Genomic DNA, 21413 nt, shown 5'->3' on the forward strand with positions numbered 1-21413 from the left:
GTAAAATATAGGGACTAAAGAGGGTGGCAAGGCAAATAATAGGTAAATTCAAGAGACCCTCCATGTTTGAGGGAAGCTGTCATCACATGCCTAACAAACAGAAGAAGAAGATGCCAGAACAATTATTTGTATTCTCAGCTAATTTGACAGGTAAAAATGTCTCCAAGTCATCTTTGCTAGGCAATTTTAATCAACTAAAGTTCAAATTACACTACAGTGGACGCAATCAACGTTGAACTTGGGGAATGAGAGACATTCTAACTGCTATCATGTTATTACAAAAGCTCTGGAAACCAAAGGAGCTCATGTCGTCATTTTGCAGGTTTATTCCAAAGAATGAAATCAGGTCTATGCTCTGCCAACATCTGGCAAACGTGCACTTGTTTAACAAAAGCTGTTTGATGGACTCGGATACTATCACCTTGGGGATCTGGTGTCTTGACCATGTGCAGAGCCTCTGGGGTATCTCTGTTCAGTTTAAAGGTGTAATCTGAGCCATGGCCAGTGCTCTGACAAAACACCAAATCCCTATGCCTATCGTCACGCTGCTGATTAGTGTTTCCAAACAACATCTAGTAAAAGGACTCAAGTCTGCACAGACAAAATGCAGGCCTGATGCTCAAGTACTTGCTGTTCCCCCCCTAGTTCTAGAAAGACCGCCAGTAATTTTCTCTCATCTTTAATTGAGCCTTACTTTAATCCATAATGCACTGGCTGGACTTCAATACCACAGACTTATATGTTACTGAGAAATTTCATTTTACCAGTGCCTACGTCAATCCTTTTTGCTTCATTACTCTAGACGCTAGTACTGCAAAGACTAAGACTAAATGCTCAGCTTTATGCATTGAGCCAAAAGGGACAAGTCACAGTAAATGAAGTTAAGCATTTGTGTGCATCTTTTACAGAAGGGCGACCTTAAACTTTTGTGTATATGTTATACACTGATAATTAAAATGACAATTTTTATATTGCTTCTCAAAAATTTATCAAGTTCAAGCAACTCAGAGAATTATTCATAAAACTAAAGAGCAGGGAGCATATTGCACTTCAGTTCTGCAATATAATTAAGTGTACTACCATTAAATATTAAAATACAGGAAAATGTTTTCACTGGTAATTAGTCATTTTAAAATATGAGGGAAAACATTTTTTTTTTTTACATTTCCTTCTGCAGTAGAAAGAAAATAAGCTCTCCCTCGTCACTCAAGCTTAGTCATTCACTGTGACCCCTGCTAGTTCAGATGAGACAGATTCATTTGTAAGATATCTAATGCTGGATGGTTTCCAAAAATCCATCAATGCAAAAACATGTGCCAGCTGAACAAAGCAAGGTCGATCTATGTGAGCTCAGGAGAAAACCAGGGTGAGAACTTGGAGCTCTTGCTATTTTCCTGACGCATCAGGATTTGAGGACTGACTTGTGCTCTGCCAGAGTGATCTGACCTAAATGGAAATAAGAAAATTGAAACTGAAGAATGTAATCTCGCTTCAAGAGAATATGTAAAATACACCTAAATTAATGACTACCCACCCTTCTAGAATTTAAGGCCGAAATCAAAGTGTGCTTTTGAACTCAATTTGAAAACTCAGTGAGTGAAAAGAAAAGCACTTTTCAGTTCTGAAGGGCCCAAAAGAAAAACCCGTAATACAACCACATATTCTAGAAGCAGTTTTAATTTCCATAAAACACTGCAGTTTAACAACACATCCAGAATGGGGACTAATTATTGTGGCTGAAGGTAGCGATAGCTCAAACACCAAGCTGACATGTAATAAGCAACTAGAGTGCAAATGTACATAGAAAGGGCTCATGCACTAACCCCACCCTGCCGACATTAATAGGATCGTAAATCACTCTCCTGCACCAGGCACTTCAAGCTTTAAACTTTGACCCCAACAACGACTTTTGGACTAGGGGATTTAGCTAGGTGTTATGTCTGAGAGATGAAACTGGATATGGAGATGGAAGCCATGAAGATGGACTGAAGCCCAGGGTAGCTCCTTTGGTAGGCCATGCAGAGGTCTGACGACTCCACAAAAATGCCTCGTTGCTTTCCATTTGTTTGGCAAAGTCGTGCACGTGACTATTTTGCAAATAAATGCATTACACTGGAAATATCTGACTCTGCTCCACCAAGCTCTGCTGCAAATCTGAGTATTCCCAATTTCTGATGGACAAGGCTCCTTCTCACCCAACAGATTTCTTTTCTGCTCAGGATAGCAGTTTAACAAGCAGCAAGTTATCACAGAAGCAGCAGAAAGAGCATAATTACAGCCATTGAAAGGCCATCCTCTCCTGAAACAAGCATTAGATATAGTTCTAGAAACACAGAAAAACAAATATTTCAAAAAGGAGTGAACTGAGCTCCCAAATGGAAAAACTCATGAACCCCAGAACTGGACACATTCTGGAAACCAGTTTTGGCTCTTCCTGCTGTTTTCCTTGTGGAATTGGGATTAAGAACAGTAATTTATAGGCTCTGATAGTCTCAGGTTGTTTCAAAGAAATATCTCAGGACTTAAAACCCAATATCAATTCCTCAAACATCAAAGCTGTTAGTTATAAAACTGTGGTTTGGTTTTCAGCTGCTTCAGGTGCTTGTATGCCTGAAAAACAGTCTGGTTTTCAAACCAGATCAGTTGCTCTAATAACAGGCATCCCCTCTCCTCAGAAACCTTCTCTTTTCTTGGTCCAGAGAGACATATTATGGAAGCCCAGGTGGAAGAAAGCATTCTTTAAGGATGTTGGTTAAACTACCAAATACCACAAAAACCTCTCATATCACCTCTTTAGGATTGTAATGCAAGATGCAACATTTTGTTTCTGGCAAAGACATTTTCTCTATAAAAAAGTTGCAGTGCATCTAACGATATTTTCTTTCCTTCCAGAAGTCTTCTGCAGTGCACCCATATATACACATACACAAAACTGAGGAAGGGAGGAAAGGGAAAAAAAGACATCAAATATTTATTCTAGTCTGTGTTACAGAAACTACTCTAAGCCTATTTGAAACTTATAGCTGGCTTCCACTATTGGACTATCATTGTACACCTAGAAAGGCTGGTATATCACAGGTTCCCTGCACTCAACATAAAGTATCCTCTTCCCTGTTTCATGCCATTCTTCCCAATTAAATCACCAAGATTAAAGAAACCCCTTTGCATCCTTTCTGTTCATGCCTCCAATTCCCAAGCATTGTGTCTCTCAGCCTTTGTTTTTTCCCCACAAACAATGCAATTTTGGATTTTAACCTTCTCTCCAAAGAGATGTGTTAAAAATGGCTGCTTTTTTCTAAACTCCTTGTAATTCATCAATAACTTTTGATGGTCTGGTGCGTACACTGAACATACCTCAAGTGTGGTCTCAGGAAAGACATGAAGGTGGGAGCTTTTATTTCCCAGCAGCAAGAAGTGATTTCTAAAAGCAAAAAGTGAAAGGTGCAACCACTCTTTAAATAATGATTCTGGCTAGTGCTACAGAGCCTTCAGACACAAAAAATCAAACACCAATAAATATTCCTTACGCTGGTAATGTACTTTCTACTGTAATAAAACTATACAGCATGCACATAGACAGAAGAAATGAGTAACTGTCCTCACTTCTTAGACATCACTACAGTGCCTAAAGCTTATACCCTAAACTGGCTGGGTTCATACACCATTTTGCGTGGGAAATAAGCTAGCTAACACAGAGAAAGCCCCACGAGCGATCCCATCCTGCCGTCACAGCTGCCTTCCACCACGTACAATTACATGTGTGCCTGCTCTGTACTTCTTTCCTTGATTCATCTAATGAAGTTCCAAGTGAAATGTGAATATTGCACGTGCAACACGCAGTAACAAAAAATCACAGCAGAGATTTAGAAGTTAATTACATGATTGAAGAATACCGGGCATGAGTTAGAAAACAGCTCCTCAAGATTTTAGCATCACCATCCATAAGTAATTTCTGCACATGTAACACCTAACTGGATATTCTCCAAAAGACATTTTGTAGAGGCACAGACTAAACAGGAAAATATTTTAAGTCTTCCTTGTTCTACAGGGAACTTGCAGGAGCTAGATATTTTGACATTCTTTCTCCTTGTTCCCTGATTGTGGGTTTTCCCCTGTCTCTTCCTTTCAAATTAAATGATACATTACGTATTTCTTCTGGCAGGCTGCTTTTAGCATACCGCTGTGGTCTAACACAGACAGTAGAGTTAAGTTACCAAAGGGCTTGATTCCCCCACACCAACGTGCAGCTACCTGGAAGTTTTAACCTAGCCTGAGCTCATTACTACCCGCTCTTCATTTTCAGTACAGGAGAGGTTTGGCATCTCCTCTCAATGCCTGGAGAAACTGAGACTCCCCCTGGCTTTACACACAGGATGAATGACACAACGGAGGCACATCCCCTCTCTGTCTGTAGAAAGGGAGAGTGAAAAACTGATTCATATAAGGTGCTTAATTGGAACAGGACTAAAGATGGATGAGAGGAATCCCAGTTTTGCTGACTCTCTTCTTTCATTCTGCTCAGTCTGTATCTTCTTATCCTGCCCTACAGGGATTTGGTTGTTTAGGGTTTGTGGGGTTTTTTTCATTTAAAAGCTGAGCCAAATGCTTCTACTACATACAGTTAGAAAGGCATCTGGATCAGTCATTTAGAATGTCAACTCTCAATTAGGCTGATTGCAAACTGGGGAGGCAATACACTTAACTTCAGAAGACTCTATGACCCCTTCTTTGGGCTCTGCTGCAGCAGTAATGCCAGCACAGCTTTTCAGCTACCACAATGAGAAACACCCATAGGAAAATCCAGAGCTCCACACTGCAAATACTGTTTTTGGTTTACTCATAAACAGAAAACAGTCACAGACACAGAGAACACTGTTGTGATTCACTCATTTCCAAAGCAAACATAGACTTCCTATTTAAGGAACGGCAGATTTTTAGGGCCCTCAATTAAAATTACTTGTTTGAAATTGAAGTCAAGCAGCCAAAGCTCAGAAATTACAGGTTTCAAGTTCTTCTTCTAGCCTTCCCTCCTTGTGGGAAACCATTCTGTGCAATGAAAGGAATCAGGGTCCTATGTGAAAAACAGTGCATGACCAAACAACTAAAAATAAGAATGCGAGATGCCCAAAGCAGAGGAAATGAGCCCAGTGCTTGACAACTGCCTCTTGACTTCATAAACCACCAAGTTCTTCCAGGACAGTTGCATACACTCTTCCCACTTATACAGAAAAAAAAAAAAATCCTACTGTATTCAGTTGTACACCACATCCATCATCTGCAAGGTTTGAAATGGGGAAGAATGTGTGTAGTCTGCACAGGAGATGGATCTTGATGCTGCTGGCGGGGGGGACACGGTCTAACTTCCTACCCCTGCAGGCAGCGATCCTGCTCAAAGGAAAGGGCAAAGAAAACCTTCCAAAGAAGAGTTTCAGCTCAGTCTCAGCTTTCAGAGAGCTTCCTTGGGACAGCTCTTGGCCTGTCCCCTTACGCAGCTTCTGCCTTCAGGTCAGCCCTTTTGGCTCCTTTTACTCGGACTCAGCACCCCAGTGCCTGGGCACCCTTGTGTAACCCCTATGGCCCCACCAGAGCAGCAGCTGAGATTCCCATTCCCATTTTCCCACTCCTCTCCTCCTCCAGTAACTTCTCTGTGCTTTCCCAGTTCATTGTTTGCTCTGCTGTCTTGGTCCAGGTCTTTCGAACACTCAGGTAAGGGTGCTGCTTTGCAAGGGAGGAGCACGAGAGAGACTGGGAAAGGGGATATTCCTGATGAGAACTCAGCTGGCTCTAAACGGCAACCCAAGAAACACACGCAGCCAGCGGACTGCAAGCCAAGAGGTATTCACAAAGCGAACCAGCTACCATACTAATACTGAACAGCGTTAGGCAATCTGCATGGAAAGGTCAATTTTCAGATCCATTTAGTTACTTAAACTGTGATTTTAGGGAATACAGAGATGCATCGACAGGCAGCACACTGCAATTTTTGAGCTCTGCTCTCAGATCCAAATGCAAAATGGCACTCGCCTGGTAATGAACCATCCTGGCTCAAAGTCAGAAAAAGTCTTCCCAAATTACTTTGCAACAAAACTATCCAGTCGTTTACCATTCAACTTCCAGTTCATTAAGCCCATCTGCTAGGCCCCTGATCTTTTTATCCAGCTAGCAAACAGTTTGAGGATCCTCTCGTATTTTTTCATCTCTGTTTCCAAGATTTACTTTTCTTGACCTGCCTGGGGATGGTGATGATGGAGAAGGACCCAGTAGAAGATGGCAACTGCATAAAGGAAAAAAAGATCTGACACAGCAGCACCACTGCTTACCTTGGGGGCACGTAAGGAGAAGATAATACTTGCACAGATGTCTTTGAAGAAAGCCACAGAGGCTCATCATCATGATACATCCTCATCATCATAAGCAACAGGAAACTGTAAGGCTGATAAACAAATTCTTTCTCTTCCTTTCCAGTTGCTTTTTCTTACAATTTGCCTTTGTACTGAATAGGTATCTCTTCAGGTACTACACTACAAGCTGTTTCAGGTATTTACTGTTTTCTACATAACTTGTATCTTAAGATACAGGAGCATTATCTTCATCCCCACTGTACAGGAAGGAAAGTGAACATCAAGCATTTACCACAACCTGTTCAACATCCTACAGGGAGTCTGTCACAGAGTTAAGACTGGAGCCCACATATGTTATTTCCTAGTCTAATCCTCCCACACTTAAGTACGTTCAAAGAGCCAGTCTGTCTCCTATTTTCTCATACTCAACCTTGTTGAAAAGTCACCTTGAATATACACTCCTCTACACATTGCCCATTAGATGCTCAGCTCTTGAGCCTGTGAAACTATTTATTCTGGGATTTCAAAACTCCCATCACCCGCAATTGCAAAGTGGTGTCTTTGAAAGGTTACAAACCCCAGCAACAAACACAAGCAGCTAACGTGTAGCATGAGCAAAACTTAAAAACTGTTTAAAAGTTTTGCGGTTTTGCTTTCATTTTTCTTCTTACTTTAGGGACAACAGACGAAAGGCCAGCAGTGTGACACTACAAGCAACTGGTCTCACAATAGCCACACCACCGAGGAAGTGGATGCAATTGCCATTCCTTAAAGAGGAGTGTCCTGACAGGGAAATATACGGAACAGGGAGAAAGTGAGGTCCCTTCCTCAACTGAAGTCTGCACTTCCTAAATGAGAGAAGTATGAAGCCCTGATCCACTTGCTTCTCCTCCCCTGTTCTACTGCGACAGAAACCATCTCGGCACTGGCATCTGGCATGATCCAACACAGGATATTTTCCATGGGGGGAGTCTTATGATATTTTGCATTTCTTCAAAGACCAGTTTTGGGGGTTGAACAATTTTAAGAACAACTTTGGTTTTCATGGTTATAGAGAGAAAGAAATAGTCTGAAAACATAACTAAGCATAACCTAAAAGATCTGTGAACCCAGCAAATAAGTCAATATGCCTTCTTTCTGAAAGTTTTATGATACTCCAGAACATGACTCCAAATTTCTTAACATCTAGGCTTCAAAACATTGTCATACAAATAATGGTACAAAGAAGCACAGAGCCTTTAGACAGACAGACAAGTATCTGTAGAAATAAAGAGAGAAAAAAGTTCTTAAATTCTATATCCTACTACAGAGTTGTGATAGATTAAGAAAGCCAGACAGGTTTTGTTGCTGGTTTTGTTGTTATTTAAATTATCAGGGATCCTTACCTCGAAATTCCAGCCCTCTGAGCTGAAAGGTGACAAGGCCATTTCCAATTTCGATCAAGTGCACAAAGGCATTTAAATAATCCGATGCCAGAATAAAACAGTCTCCTGTGTTGTAGTTTCCCCAGCGGCCCAGAATCAAATCTCCACAAAGTGACTCCTGCAGAGATCTTGTCAAATGCTCATAAAAAATGGAGTTGAGATTATTGTCGTCATTTCCTACAACCAGAGCAGCACACATTTGTAAAAAAATAGAATTTATAATACACTAAGCCATTCTGCATAAAATCCTATGTTCTTTTTTACTCCTGCATAAAGCCTCTTCCTCTAGCTTGATAGTAACTTCTTGAAACTCTATACAAACTGCATTTCCTAAGTGGTTTTTAGCCCTTCAGAGAATCAGGTCTAAAACTTTTGTTTAGTATGAACAATATTGTAAATAGAACATCAAATTAGTGATAACATATATTTCAGACTGAGCCAAATCACCTCCTTCATGTTCTATAACAGCAAGAATTTTTGGCTCCGCTGCAAGTCTCTGCAATGCTAAATTAATGTCTACATATTGTTCTTAATTATAAGAAACCAGAAATCATTATTATTTCAGTACATAAACTTAAATCTGAATATTATTGCTGAGATTTTTACATAGCTTTCAGTAATTTTGTTGAGATTTCTTTTTTAGTCCTCCAGGAATTTTTTAAGGTATTGTCTATGAAGTATCTGTGGGTATTTAATATGAGGATAGATATTTTGAAAGAGTATACTTAGTATATTGACAAAGAATGAAACAAGGTTCATTCACCACTAGAATTTCTACCACTTCTTTAAAAACAGCGTCAGCTGTCCAGTTACACATCAGGTGAGTGACACTTCATTACAGTCTAAAGGTCTCATTCCCATAAAGGTCTATGGTCCATTTTAACTGGATTAAAATTAGCACTTTATGATGGTGATCCATGAAAGGGAATGAATCTTTCATAAATGCTAACACAGTGCCACATAATCCAACTTGGTGTTGTCTTGTGCTTGTACTCTTTTACATGATATATAAGCTTGACATGAGAACTGCTTTTATTTTCTGTATTGCATCAGTGTCGCACCTTTAGTACTTTTTAAATGTTAGTGTGTGAACAGTACAAACCAACACCTTGTAGGTGTATTTGTATACATGAGAGCGTATGTAGATACACAGGTACAGGTACACATGTGTATTTATATATGTGCATATTTGGGAGCAGATCTAACGTGGAGAAAAAAACCAGAGGATGACAGGCTATCGCTTTCCCTACAAATTGCTCCTCAATACAAGAGGAGGAATGGGTGTGTTACTACACAGCTTTTCATCACCATGGCCATTATGCATCCAGCCCTGGTACGTGTGCACATGCAGCTGCATATGCACATACAGACATACTCAACTATACACCTTCTGGAATATATTGAGGCAAAATCCAAGTAAGTCATAAAAATGAATCTTTTAAGTACACACACACACAAAATGAACATTTTGCTTGAGCTATGGCTTTTAAAACATAATTAACTTATTAGCATATATAATAATGCTAAAGGTTATTGCTATCAGATGACAGAATGGCCTTGGGAAACATCTTAACTCCCTGCCTTGAAATGATAAATAGTGAAAGACACTATGTATGCCTCAAACTGCTAATACCTCTCTTGCTTTCTTGGACACTCTGGATTACACCCATTTCTGCTTGAAGATGTGTATTTCTTTATGCTACTGATGCTACTAATGGAGAAGAGCAAAAAAGTGGGGAGGATAAAGATGTAACAACTACAATTACAATGTAAACTTATGCCTCCACAATACTAGCCCCTGACATCTTAGTGGTAAAATCAGCTGCAGAACACCAAAACAGAAGAAACCCAGGTACGAAACCGTGGCTTCTCACCGGTACTGACATTTGGCATGAAACACCGGTATTGGTTTCCCCTGGAAAGGACTTTGCCCTGCCAGGTGCTGAAGAGCATCAGCTGAGGTACCACACGCTCTCTGCATCCACTGACTTGCCAAAAAATGTCTCACTTCCCGCTCTCGCAGGAACCGCTCGGTGCAGCCCAGGAAGGCGCTTTCCATTGCCATGGACTGGAGCTCGTTTAACGGACTGGTCCCCAGAGGAGAAGCTCGCCGTCTTTCTTTTACCCTCTCCTGCAAATTTTCCTATTTCCCTCCCGCCTCCCCCCCTCCAAAAAAGATTTCTCTTCAGGGAAAAGGAGATACCTGTCAGCCCAAACTGCTCAGCAGTAGGGGCGCTGCTAATCTGCTGCTTTTTTCCAAACGCTTTTCCTCACCACAGGTGACCTTCGAGTAGCTAAGGCATCTGCTGCATACTCCGCAAAACAGCGATCTTATGATTAACCAAGCGATTCGCAGCCCAGCAACTCTTAAAACACTCTGGTTTGTTCCCACCACATTTAAAACTTTTGCGTCTCTTTAGCTTCCCAGGCAAAGCCTCAACTGTGTAAATACATTCCATTTTGCAAATCAAGCGAAACACCCAAACTCCCAGGCCATACCTGCATCCTTTTCGATCTGAATTGCCAGTCTGGTGTTGGAATGGTCCGATCTTTTGGTGCTGGAAATAAAGACATGTTGTACAGCCAATTCTTTTTTTAAAAGTAAGATTCTCCCCAAAACACAATTTTGTTTTCTTTTTAACATATCTTCACATTCTGTGTTTATATCATTATGCAGTTTATACTCTAATCTATTCATCGGCTTACTCCAAGTAGGTATATATAGTTATTTCAGTTCAGTACTGGTATTGATATTGTAGCTTATCAGCACACAAAACAAAAGTGTCTGTGCCCTCCCCTCCTTTTCCTCAAACTCTTTCTTCCCCATTTGCTTTCTTTCAGGGCAGAGTCCATTCAGCATTCAGCATCTGTGACAATACACAACACTACGTACTGAAACAATCGAACTGGCTCCAGAAGCACATCAGCCAGGTGCCACCAAAACAGTGGACAGAAAGAATATGAAATCAGTCTTTCTTCCCTTCTAAGCCTTAAGGGAAACAGCTGGACTCAAGGGGTTTCTTTGTGTGAAAATATTTCTGTGGGTGTATAACATCTATGGAAAAGCAACAACAACAAAAAGAATTCACTCAGTTTCATATTTAGCTATGCAGCAACAGAGACTCTCTGGTCATTCTTATCACTTGAAAACCAGTAAATTACAGGGTCTTGTTCCATACAGATAGTAACTCTGTCTCCCTTATGAATGACATATTTCCTACTCAGTATTTTCACTGTAGCAGTGGCATATAAATACTATGGGGAAAACGGTCACAGACCAGAAAGCAACCAAAGGTAGATTGGATTGAGCTTTTATTCCTACCTGTAACAAAAGACACTAACAAAGTCTGAATATAAGGAACAAGTAAATCACTGTGGGCAAGCACGTGGCTAACAGAAGGGAGTGGTTGTTGTGGTGACTAGGGGTAGTCAACACCAGAAGTCCAAATCATCTCCCAGGCATCCATCTTCCAAGCCTTCAGGGTACAAGCGAAAGCCTGGCTGACAGAAATGCTATGGCATATATAAATTTCCCTGAAATACTGCTCTGGAGTGGTGCTTTAGGATTTCAGGACACTTCATTGAGAATATTGTCTCAAAAGTTTTGCCCTCAATCTCTAGCCTTGGCAGAAGGCCTGTCAATCAGACCTGTAAATATTATCATTCCTTGGAAAATCGAGTTAAAACAGAAAACAGGGAAAGATAAAGCTGTTTGCCCTAAACCACAGTCAGCATAAGGTTACATGTGACAGTGGTGAGAGCCTCATCTGTTCACCACTCTGCAAACACAGGGGGAAAGTGCCAAGGCACCATCTATCCTGGCACAGGAACCGAGGGAGACACCCAGGCATGGTCCTTGTCGTGTCCTTTGTCAAACCACGATGAGGGCGGCATGGCCAGGTGGGCCTGGCTCATTACCAAGGGGCACAGAGCACAGTGGAGACTTTGAACAGGCTGATGGTTGCCCAGCCAGCTTGGAAAGCCCAAATTTAGCTACTCACTGGGAGAAGTTAGACATGACCGGAGGAAGACTGCAGCAAAGAGGGTTTAAGTTATATGGGAAGCTTTCAAACAGCTTAAATAACACTGAAAAAGGGCAGTGTAAACCCAGGGTAACATTGTCTTTGAAGCACAGCAGAGACTCTCCGGGAGTCTGTGTGTCCTCATCGCAGTGTTGGCTCCCAGGATTTCAAGTGTCAATATACAAGTTATTTAAAAGGCTGGAAGTTATAAGCTCATACTGAAGCCAACTGGGAGAAGGATGCCATTGATGTCCCTAATGTTAGAAAGCCTTTTCATCCACCCTCTACAGCCTCCCCAAAAAAGCTGTGGAAAACAGACCAACAGAAAAATTGCACACATGCTTCCATGTAGTAGACAGAAGAGGAACAGAATCGCTTTACTTCTCCTTATCAGCAACTGATTTTTGCTTTAAAAAGGCATGTTCTTTACTTTGCAAGAAATATAGTTGGAGAGAATATGAACCTTAATTAGAATAATTTGTAATTAATATTAGTACATTATCTACATAGATTAACATTTTATTTGATGTATTATTTATCTTCCCGCCTCTGGTTGGCTCAGCTTATTGTAACTGCAATTTTCATTTCCTATGCAACAGAAAATGGCAAGGGGGGGGGGCGCTTCTAAGCAGTTCAGAATATAAAGAATGATTTTACTTCAAAAAGGTTATCAGAATTCTTCTGCCCTGATATACATCCACCTGCAATTGCAACATATGCAAGAGTAAGCATAAAGATTAGGTTACGGAATTCAATCAATTTCCTATTCTCAGCAGAGAAACGCTGCTGATTTCCAAATGCATATGTTTTAAGATTATAAGACTCCTTATTAACTTTCAGTCCCTCTGAAATCAGCGTGGCAGTATGAGGTACAAGTCAATACTATTCTTTACCCCAATTTTTTACCAACCTATAAAGCATTTCTGTTCTTGAGGCATATTGAGACCCATACAAATCAAGCAATACTTCAGAAAATTCTAATCTATAATAAGAAGAAATCCTTTTGCCCAGCATGCAGCTCTAGCTCCATTTCTCTCCTTTTTTTTTTTTCCTTCCTTTGAGAGAAGGATGCATGAAACAATCAGGGAAAATCACAAGTGCTTCAGGATACTCCCAGATGGATAATGCAGCCTGACACTGGGAAGAAGGGAAGGAAACAGAACAGCTCTCACAAACAAAACAAAACCAGGTTCTGTTGCAGCTTTATGTTCCATTCTGAGCACAGTAACGATTGCTTAAGCAGCTAAAACATGGGCCTGAGGACATGGGACAAGAAAGGATTTACATTTTCAGACACTACCAGAAAAACTCAAATCTTTATACAGCTATTTCAAACCATGATTTTAATTTATTTTAAGACCATGGGTAATATAGACAGTTTGTAAAGCAAACTTCTGTCCTAAAATTCAGTTTAGATGAATAAATTCAGTCAGATAATCCATTTTGGACTTTTAAAATCTTCCACAATTATTAGTAACCAAAGCTATGTTTCTACCTTCTTGAAGGCAATGGGAATTTGCATAGCATTAAACCATAGTACACTGCACCTAACAATCAATCTAGCGACACCTTTACTCCTGGGCTTTTTGCTGTCAACTAGGACCTCTCCAAGGGAACTTTTGGGACTAGTGGGTGATTTGGGCTTTCCTCCAGTGGCCTCTTGCTTTAAATTTGGTTGTGATAAGTGGCTCAGTAATTAGATTTCTTCCTGAATTGCGTTATTCTATGCAAACCGAGTGCAGGTCCTTCAGCGCTTGCCCTAGAGAGCAAGTGATTGTGCTTGAACACCTTCAGCTAAGTCTTCAGCAATTTTAAAGCCAACATCCTGCTTAGTTCCTGAAATCTCTCTCTCATGTTCTTTTAATCCAGCATTTACATGGGCACTGAGATAATCCACTGGTTTGCATAGCACTATTCATGCCATTATAGCTATCACTTCCCTTTGCAAAAGGATGAAGTCACTTCCTGTACTTCCCTTGCCCAAAAATATTGCCTCATTTTTCAACCTGGAAAGACTTTCTTCTCCCACTTCACTGTCCCAATTTCCTTAGAAAGGTAGAAAAAAAGACTGATGGGGATTCAGGCAACCTGGGGAACAGTGGATGGTAAGAATCAGGCAAATTGAGAACAAAACAAAACAAAAAAACCCAACCAACCAACCAAAACCTTTGCTGTGCTTATTTCCAGAAGATGAAACTAAAATTGCAACTGTTTGCTGGGTTTTGCCCCAAAACACAAATTCAAGATTTCCAGGATTCCTGCTGTGAAGGAGGGGCTCTCTACTTTGAAAGAGAACAACACAAAGAAAAGCAGTTCCCCGTCTGGGGAGATGCCTTTCTAGGGTAGATCCAAAGTTTTTCTTTGTCTGTGTCCAATGAATTTTAATCCATCTTTCCATGACATCTAACAGGCAAATCTAAGAGAGAGAAACTTTACTATGCTGCAGCCCTATGATTATTCATGGGAGTCTGGAAAAAAATATCCTCAGCACTTCCGTGTGAATGTCTTATGCTGCTGGCACTACAAACGGAAGGCTTAGCATTAAAAACACAGTAGCAGTAGTAGGCTACGACAATGAAGCAGGAGGGAGAATGAGGAGATGGCAGAATAAGCAGGCATCCATGAATATTTGAAGGACACCAGAGGCAAAAATGATGGTACTAATTGGAAGTGTGACGATGCCCAAGTAGTTTTAAATCAATTTCATCTACAACGCAGAATGATTTCAGTGTGCTTATAACAGCAAAGGCTGACAGCCCCTTCGTGCATAACCATGCCCAGGTCTCTGGGCAGCTGCATGAAGATATGCCTTAGGTTTAAGTCACATTAATAAAGATCTCTTAAAAATGAAAGCAACTTCTTCCTGATCACTCCCTCTGATTTTTATTTTTCATGCTTTCTTCCTTCCCTGACTGCTCCAGTGTTTCATCTAACAATAATAAAAAGTGGCTTTGATTGCATGCTAGGAAACTGGGGGAGGGTTAAGGTATAAAAAGTTCCAGGTGTTAAAGACAGCGCTGTTGAAGGATCCCTTTAACCATAGGAAGATCTTACTATCAATAATGTTTCCTGTTCTTAGGGTTTCTTTGCTTTCTTTAAAAAGCTTTTTATAATTCATTCTGAGAGCTTCCTATGGGGTTTTTGTGGTTTGTTTGGTGTTTTTTGGGGGGGTGGGGTGGTGTTTGTGCTTTTTTTCTTTTAAGTAGGTGTAAAAATCAGAATTGCAGTCATTTGCTGAGACACTACTCAGCATATCTATTTGGCATATTCTGAAGCCTTTCCTGAAGACCAGGTATCTGTGCTCCTGCAGCAACAGGGATGCACATGAATTTGAGATCAAAAGCTGAGTGCCCAAACATGGATTAAACAGCCCACCCAAGTGCTCTGACATTCAAAGGCTTAGCTGAGGACTTCACCTCTTATTTATAAGCCAGGTCATTTAAGCATGTGTCCTTCAAAATATTCACTAATGCTTTACCAAAATGTCATCATTATCCCTGCTTTTGTCTTATTTGTCTACCTTGCTATTTAATTTCTTTCCTCTTGTCTGAGTATGCTTTTTCTTTTAAAAGGCATTTAGTCATTATCTTCAGATATTTTATATTAAGCAATACAAGAAGCTTTACAAGAGGAAGGATTATGCTAACTGCACAGAGATGTTTGTGCTCACCTCTGTGTCATTGAAAAAGGGCTGGGACCCTGACATTCCTGTAAGGATGGGACTTCGCACAAGACCCTGCGTCACAGCTATACCTCACTGTCTGCAATTCACAGAGGTACTTCTAATTTAAAAGCAAATGTGTTCGTTACACACAAAAAAATGCATCCGAAATAGTGCAGGTGAGTTATTTTTCTGGTTTTCCCATCCCGAGCCAACGCAAACATTACGTGAAGGGTACCATGCTGTGCCCAGCTCTGGGTAAAACGCTCTGCAGGACTAATACGCTCAGGCTCTGTGCTGGCTGATGAGCCCATGAGCAAAGTGGCAAAAAGCCTGAGAAACTGTAAAGATCTGGAGAATAGTAAGGAGGTGATGAGAAACTCCTGGTGAAGTTTTCAGCAGAAAAAGCGAGCGAGATCAGACAGTAAAAAAAAAATTAGCAAAATATTGGAAGCTGCTTCAGCACATGAGGCCAAGATGTTTACCTCATTTACTCCACAGAGATGCACACATTGTTTAAACATCATAAAAGGAAACAGCAAAGAATTTCAGAATTCATTCTTAATATTCTTTATTGCTGATAACAAACTGCTCTTATGCTTTTTCAGTTTGCAATATTAAAATAACATATACTTAAGATATTTTGATTGTCACTTTTAGACAAAAGGTGGATGCTTAAAAATAAAATTAGGAGGTAGAGATGGCAAGAAAGTAAGAGGAAATACAAGAATAAGACAAAGACTGGTGAATGGTGTCTTACAAAGAAAGCCTACATCAGAAATACTAGTTTAGTTCACCATAGGGTTTTCCATATATTCCATATATTTCCATATTCCATATATATTCCATATATTTCTCACCAAAAGATGAAGAGAGGCAAAACGGAAGCTAATCAAGCCATTCCAGTGCTGTAAACCTGAGTGCAGCATCAGCAATACTACAGTGAAGAACAAGAAAAATCTTACTGCAAGTTGAAGGATAAAAAAAACCCCAAACCCTCTAGCATTCACCCAATATTTACCTAGTCCTAACTAGCACAAAGCTTCAGAGACAATTCTCAGTGGCAATGGTGACATAATTCTGCATTTTGCATTATCTCAGAAAGAAGCAAGAGATATTTTACATTTTGCTCTTATAAGCTCTGAGGCAGTTTGGGTCCAGTACATACCCTCGTACATCAGGAGACAACCAGGACTTGAGCAAGCTGTAGCATGAATTATTCCCTGCTGCTATCTGTACACTACTTACATATCACCTCAGTTAGAATGGTTACACTTGCTGAACTTCTCTGATCTCAGCTTTTCCCTTGTCTTCACATCTTGACAAAAGTTGCTTGAGTAAGCATCTTCCTGAATGGAAGGTATGAGTTCAGTGCTGTGAACCTCAGCTTGCCCCTAAATGTTTGATTCAGTTAAATCTAAAACAGGAGGTGATCTACATTACCCAAGTGACTGGGACGAACGCTTGCTGAGAACACGTACAGAAATTCAGTCAATCCATTTCAACAGGTTTCCAATACTTGACATGACAGAAATTTCAGGCATTTACTTGATCTCATTAGATTTACATAATTTGGAAACTAAGCAGTAGGCGAACAACTTATAAAATTTTAGTGCCACTGTATATCAACACAAGCCCTTAAAATATTACATGCTTCCTATTTCTGATTTATGAGTCCATTCTCATCTTTCTCTTATGTCCTGTTGCTGCCCTTCTTTCCAAATATTTTTAAAACTCCTATCATGCTCATGATTTCTTTTCCTCTATAGGTCTGAGTTCCTGCTTATCAATGTCTGTTGCATTATCCTCTCAGCTATTTTTACTGCATGCCTTTTCCTTTTTTGCCCATCCCTTTCCCTTTTCACTTATCCTGCTTGTGGTTTTGATCTCTGCTTGTGTTCCTGCCTGGCCTCAGCATGCATTCCCTCTCTGCTGCCTGCCTCCCTTCTGTCTTTATTCTGTCCTCTTAGAATGATTCAGTGAATTGGAGTTGTGAATGCGTCTTTAACTCGGCAGGGAACTACAGAGCACTGAATCAGAATGCACTCCCAATTAATTATCACACATATGGCTCCTATTCAATTAGCCTCAATTTGTTTTATTGACTGCCAGGGGCAAAATTTGAGAAGAAGAGATGTTACTAGTTAAAGAGATACTGCCAAACTGTTAAAATACAACTTTGAATTTCATATAGCCTCCCTTGAGTGTGAAACTCTTGGCAACTCAGAATTATTTTAATACCAGATCTATTTAATTAAAGGTGCCTGGTTTTCCTTGCCCATCCTTTCCCAGACAGCCCTCACATTTTCCCAGTTCAGTGTGACTCCACACAGAATCAAGCAATGAGGCGAGAGCTGGGTTGGAGAGGTGATGTGCACACCTCCATGCTACAGCAAGTGCCCAAAGGGGCACACATGCACACAGGGTCACTTACTCCAGGGGAGATCACAGTTCAAGACGCCGAGGGGAACATAGTTTCTAGCAGGGCTTCTTTTAGCCTGGAGCTTTACCTGAAGCAACACCTCCCACACCTGAATGCTGTGGCTTTGTCACTCCTCAAAGCTCTACACATCTGCTGAAGGGATTAAAGACTCCCAAACCAGGCAAGTGTTGCAGGTACAAGTCCATGGGCAGTACTGGTGGTATGCAATGTGAAGATATAGAGCAGATAGGCACTACAGCAGGGAGGAAGGAGACAGGGAATGGTCTTGAGAAGACAGTCAGATGAGTAAGTCTAATGAAAAACATGTAACTTCAGAGGGATCACGAACAACTAAGGCTGAAGCACGGACAAAGCTGTTCCTTGTTCTTCAACCGTTTTGGTTTTCTCTGTTCTCTCACCCAGTGCCAGAATCATGGCCACACATGCACCTGGAGAACAGGGCGCAGCTTCCTGAAGATCAGTTTACGCTCATTGTTTCAACAGAGGAGCATTTTTTCCTCAAAAAAATCATATTTATTGGGAAAACTGCCAGTTACAAGAGAAGAATAATGAAGGAAAAATAGTAGCAACTTGCTAATGTTTCAGCTTTTGCATCACTGTCAGCCAGGGAGTGCCACTACAGTCAGCAAGAATGTTGTACCCAAGGGCTCCCAAGCCAGGTCTAAGCATCCCTCAGTACCAGTCTAGGCTGGACGCTCAAGGATCTAAATCCTTTTGAAGTATCCAGAAAGACTCTCACCAAATTCCACATGCTTTGTGAAAAGGACCAGGCAGCCCTTCTGATTTGAAGACAACAAACCAAAAATATTGACTAAAACCCATTCATTTATTGGTCCTATTTGTTTTGACTTGCAAGTCCCAGGCACTGGTAAGTGCCCATTTTGGTTTTATCTACATGCTGATACTTATTCGTAATATTTTGCTGAATTCTAAATTAACTTAACACTCAATAAAAGCCTGGAGGAGCCCTGAGGCCAACCCAGTGAAGACTTCTCTTAAAAGAACCATGGTCAAAGGGGCTAGCATTCATAAAACTGAGTAATAGCTGATAACAAAGGAACTAGAACCTCAGTACACTCTAGAGTAAAGTTGTGCAACTAGAATACAGTGCTTCTTTCTGGTCAGTTCATGAAAAACAGTATAGAAATAGAAGCAGCCAGAGAGAAACACAAAAATTAGCAGAGAAACAGTCCAGAAGAAACTAAAATGATTGCAGGGAACAGTAAAACTCATGGCTGCAGTGTGGCTTTCATGCCAGGTGGCTGGAAGTATTCAGAAAAGTTTGAACCCTAAATAAGGAGAACAGGCAGTGACAGTAGTCAGAACATAACATTTCTGAAGTGATATTTGAGGAAATAAGGTAAACACTAACTCCTGTTGATTAGGGGGGAAAAAAGGTTTTACGCTTAGGTTATGCTATAATTGTTGACTTCAGAGGTTAATGTACCTTTCTTTAAAGTATTCATTATAAATCAATGTCCAACGCATTACTGAACTATAAACATCTGCTGCAGTTGTTCCTCTATAAACATCACCACTGTGGAGGTCTAAGAACATGTGAAAAATCAAACAACATAGCAAGAAAAGACTAAAAAAAGAAATCCAGCCCTAAAAAGGAGACTTTGAGAAGTCTGAACATGCAGCTCCCGAACAAGGCCCATGGACAGTTATGGTTGAATGACGTTTTGTGTTCGGAGCAGGGGTTTTAGCAGCTGTAACAGATGAGCAGGCTCACAGGGAAACCAGATGCACTTGGGTGTGTTAAAAATAAGCATTTGGAAGTGGAAGGCCTGTGATGTTATGAGAAAAAGGGAGGGAGCAGATGGGTACATTTCACAACTCCTTTTCCCACACACGTGCATAATGTGAGGTCAACCTGAATTACATCTACACTGCGAAAGCTCTTCCCATTCCACCTGCAGGGTGTCCACGATGGGCAGGTTAAGTGAGCCTGTAGAAAAAAAAAAGAAAGTGCCAGCTGCACTAAGTCTGAGGCAGGGCAGGTTTTCCTCACCCTTCCTTCCCAGCTGTATGAACCTTACAGGTGGCTATTTTCCAGACCACAGTGACTAGAACAGTAACACAGTGATACACTTTTTAAAAAGATGGAGAAAAGAAAGGCTTGCTCACATATTCTCAAACACAGAGAGATGTCCTGTAACACCACTGTGAGATAACTGGCAATTTAATTACAGCCTCTTTAGACACCTAACAAATTCAGACACCACATAGTAATTCACTTGAGATCCTTCAAAGCAAATGCAAGCTGTGTCTTACCCAAAAATAGGCACTGAACCAGGTGACCAAGAAAGAATAGAAACAAGGAGCAGGAAGGAGACGAGCAGCTTGTAGGCAGTGAAATCTCCAGATTCCTGGTGGCAGTTTGCTGTTTGTGGGGACAAGTCACAGCTGCATCAGAGTACAGGCTGCTCGATGTGATCCAGTGGTTAGACCCACTGGGGAATGAAAGTAAACTTCCTACTCTGTTCTGTCCATTGCCTTATACAAGATACAAAGCAAGATAAGAGGGAGGGAGGAAGAGGACAGAGTCAGGCTGCAGCATGACAAAGTATTTCAGAAAAAAAGCAAAGCAGAGGAATAGAACAACAGCGTTTGAACAAACACTTTATGCTTTTAAGTGCCTATACATTAAACAAGATTTACTGCTATTTCCTTTACTCTCTCTGACATTTACAGCCTAATAATTTCAACAGCTGTGAAAATAAAGACTAAAACAGGATTCTTCAAACTGGGAAGGAGGACCCAGGCTAATGGAAGGACACAGCCAGTGTTGCATCAAACTTTAAAAAAAAAATTCTCATAGTTGGACTCCCACAAGGCAACCAGCTCATCATCAGCAGGCCAGCTTTCTGATTTTACACCCCTCTGTTTTCAATAACAATGGCAGCAAAAGCTGTAAACAAAGCGGCTGCATGACAAGTTGCTCTTTCTTATTCACCTTCCTTATTGCCTTATTTTTTCTTCTTCTTGAAGTCACCCTTCCCTTTCCCCTGAAAGACGCCTGACCTCAGTGATGTGTTGGTATACTAGACTCTGCACCAGAGTGCACACTATAAACAAACAGCATCTGCTGATTGCAGGGAAGAACACCCATGCTCTGCGCACACACTACAAGAGTACAAACAGGCACAGTATGATTCCAGAATTTTGAAGAGTTTGCTTACTGTCAAAATGAAATTATTTTTTTTTTTTACCCACTTGAGTTCATCTCCTTGAAAAAACAAACGAGCCATCATCTTAATTCTCTAGGACTTTCAGTTCTGGCTCACATCATCTAGAGCGGCAGATGCCCAGGAATCAACTCTCTAGCCAGCAGAAAAAGTGGGACTAAAAGAAACACTGGAAACAAAACGTGTATATCTGCACTCAGAAAACTAGATAGAGACAACCAAACCAGCACTTTAAGGAACAGATGGAGCAGTTGCTCACCACTCCGGCTACTGGCCTAATAGCCCAGTTCTATTAATAAATGCAGTACTGTCTACTTGCTGATGTCAAAAG

The 21413-nt window shown here is 40.8% G+C and overlaps 1 protein-coding gene across 9 annotated transcripts in view; it reads right to left on the reverse strand.

Moving 5' to 3' along the window:
* PCNX2 (pecanex 2) overlaps positions 1-21413 on the reverse strand; it is a 155243-nt gene that overhangs the window by 28511 nt on the left and 105319 nt on the right. For all 9 annotated transcript variants that reach the window (XR_008576269.1, XM_054819343.1, XM_054819345.1 and 6 more), the window contains 2 exons: positions 10265-10323; positions 7727-7942 (listed from right to left, as the gene is read on the reverse strand). Coding sequence is in view for 8 of the 9 variants with exons in the window: in XM_054819343.1 (XP_054675318.1) it covers positions 7727-7942; positions 10265-10323 (275 nt within the window). In the remaining variant the exon portion in view is untranslated. The remainder of the gene's footprint in view (positions 1-7726; positions 7943-10264; positions 10324-21413) is intronic.

The sequence above is a fragment of the Grus americana genome, chromosome 3 (assembly GCF_028858705.1).
Source record: "Grus americana isolate bGruAme1 chromosome 3, bGruAme1.mat, whole genome shotgun sequence".
In the NCBI taxonomy this organism is placed as follows: domain Eukaryota; kingdom Metazoa; phylum Chordata; class Aves; order Gruiformes; family Gruidae; genus Grus; species Grus americana.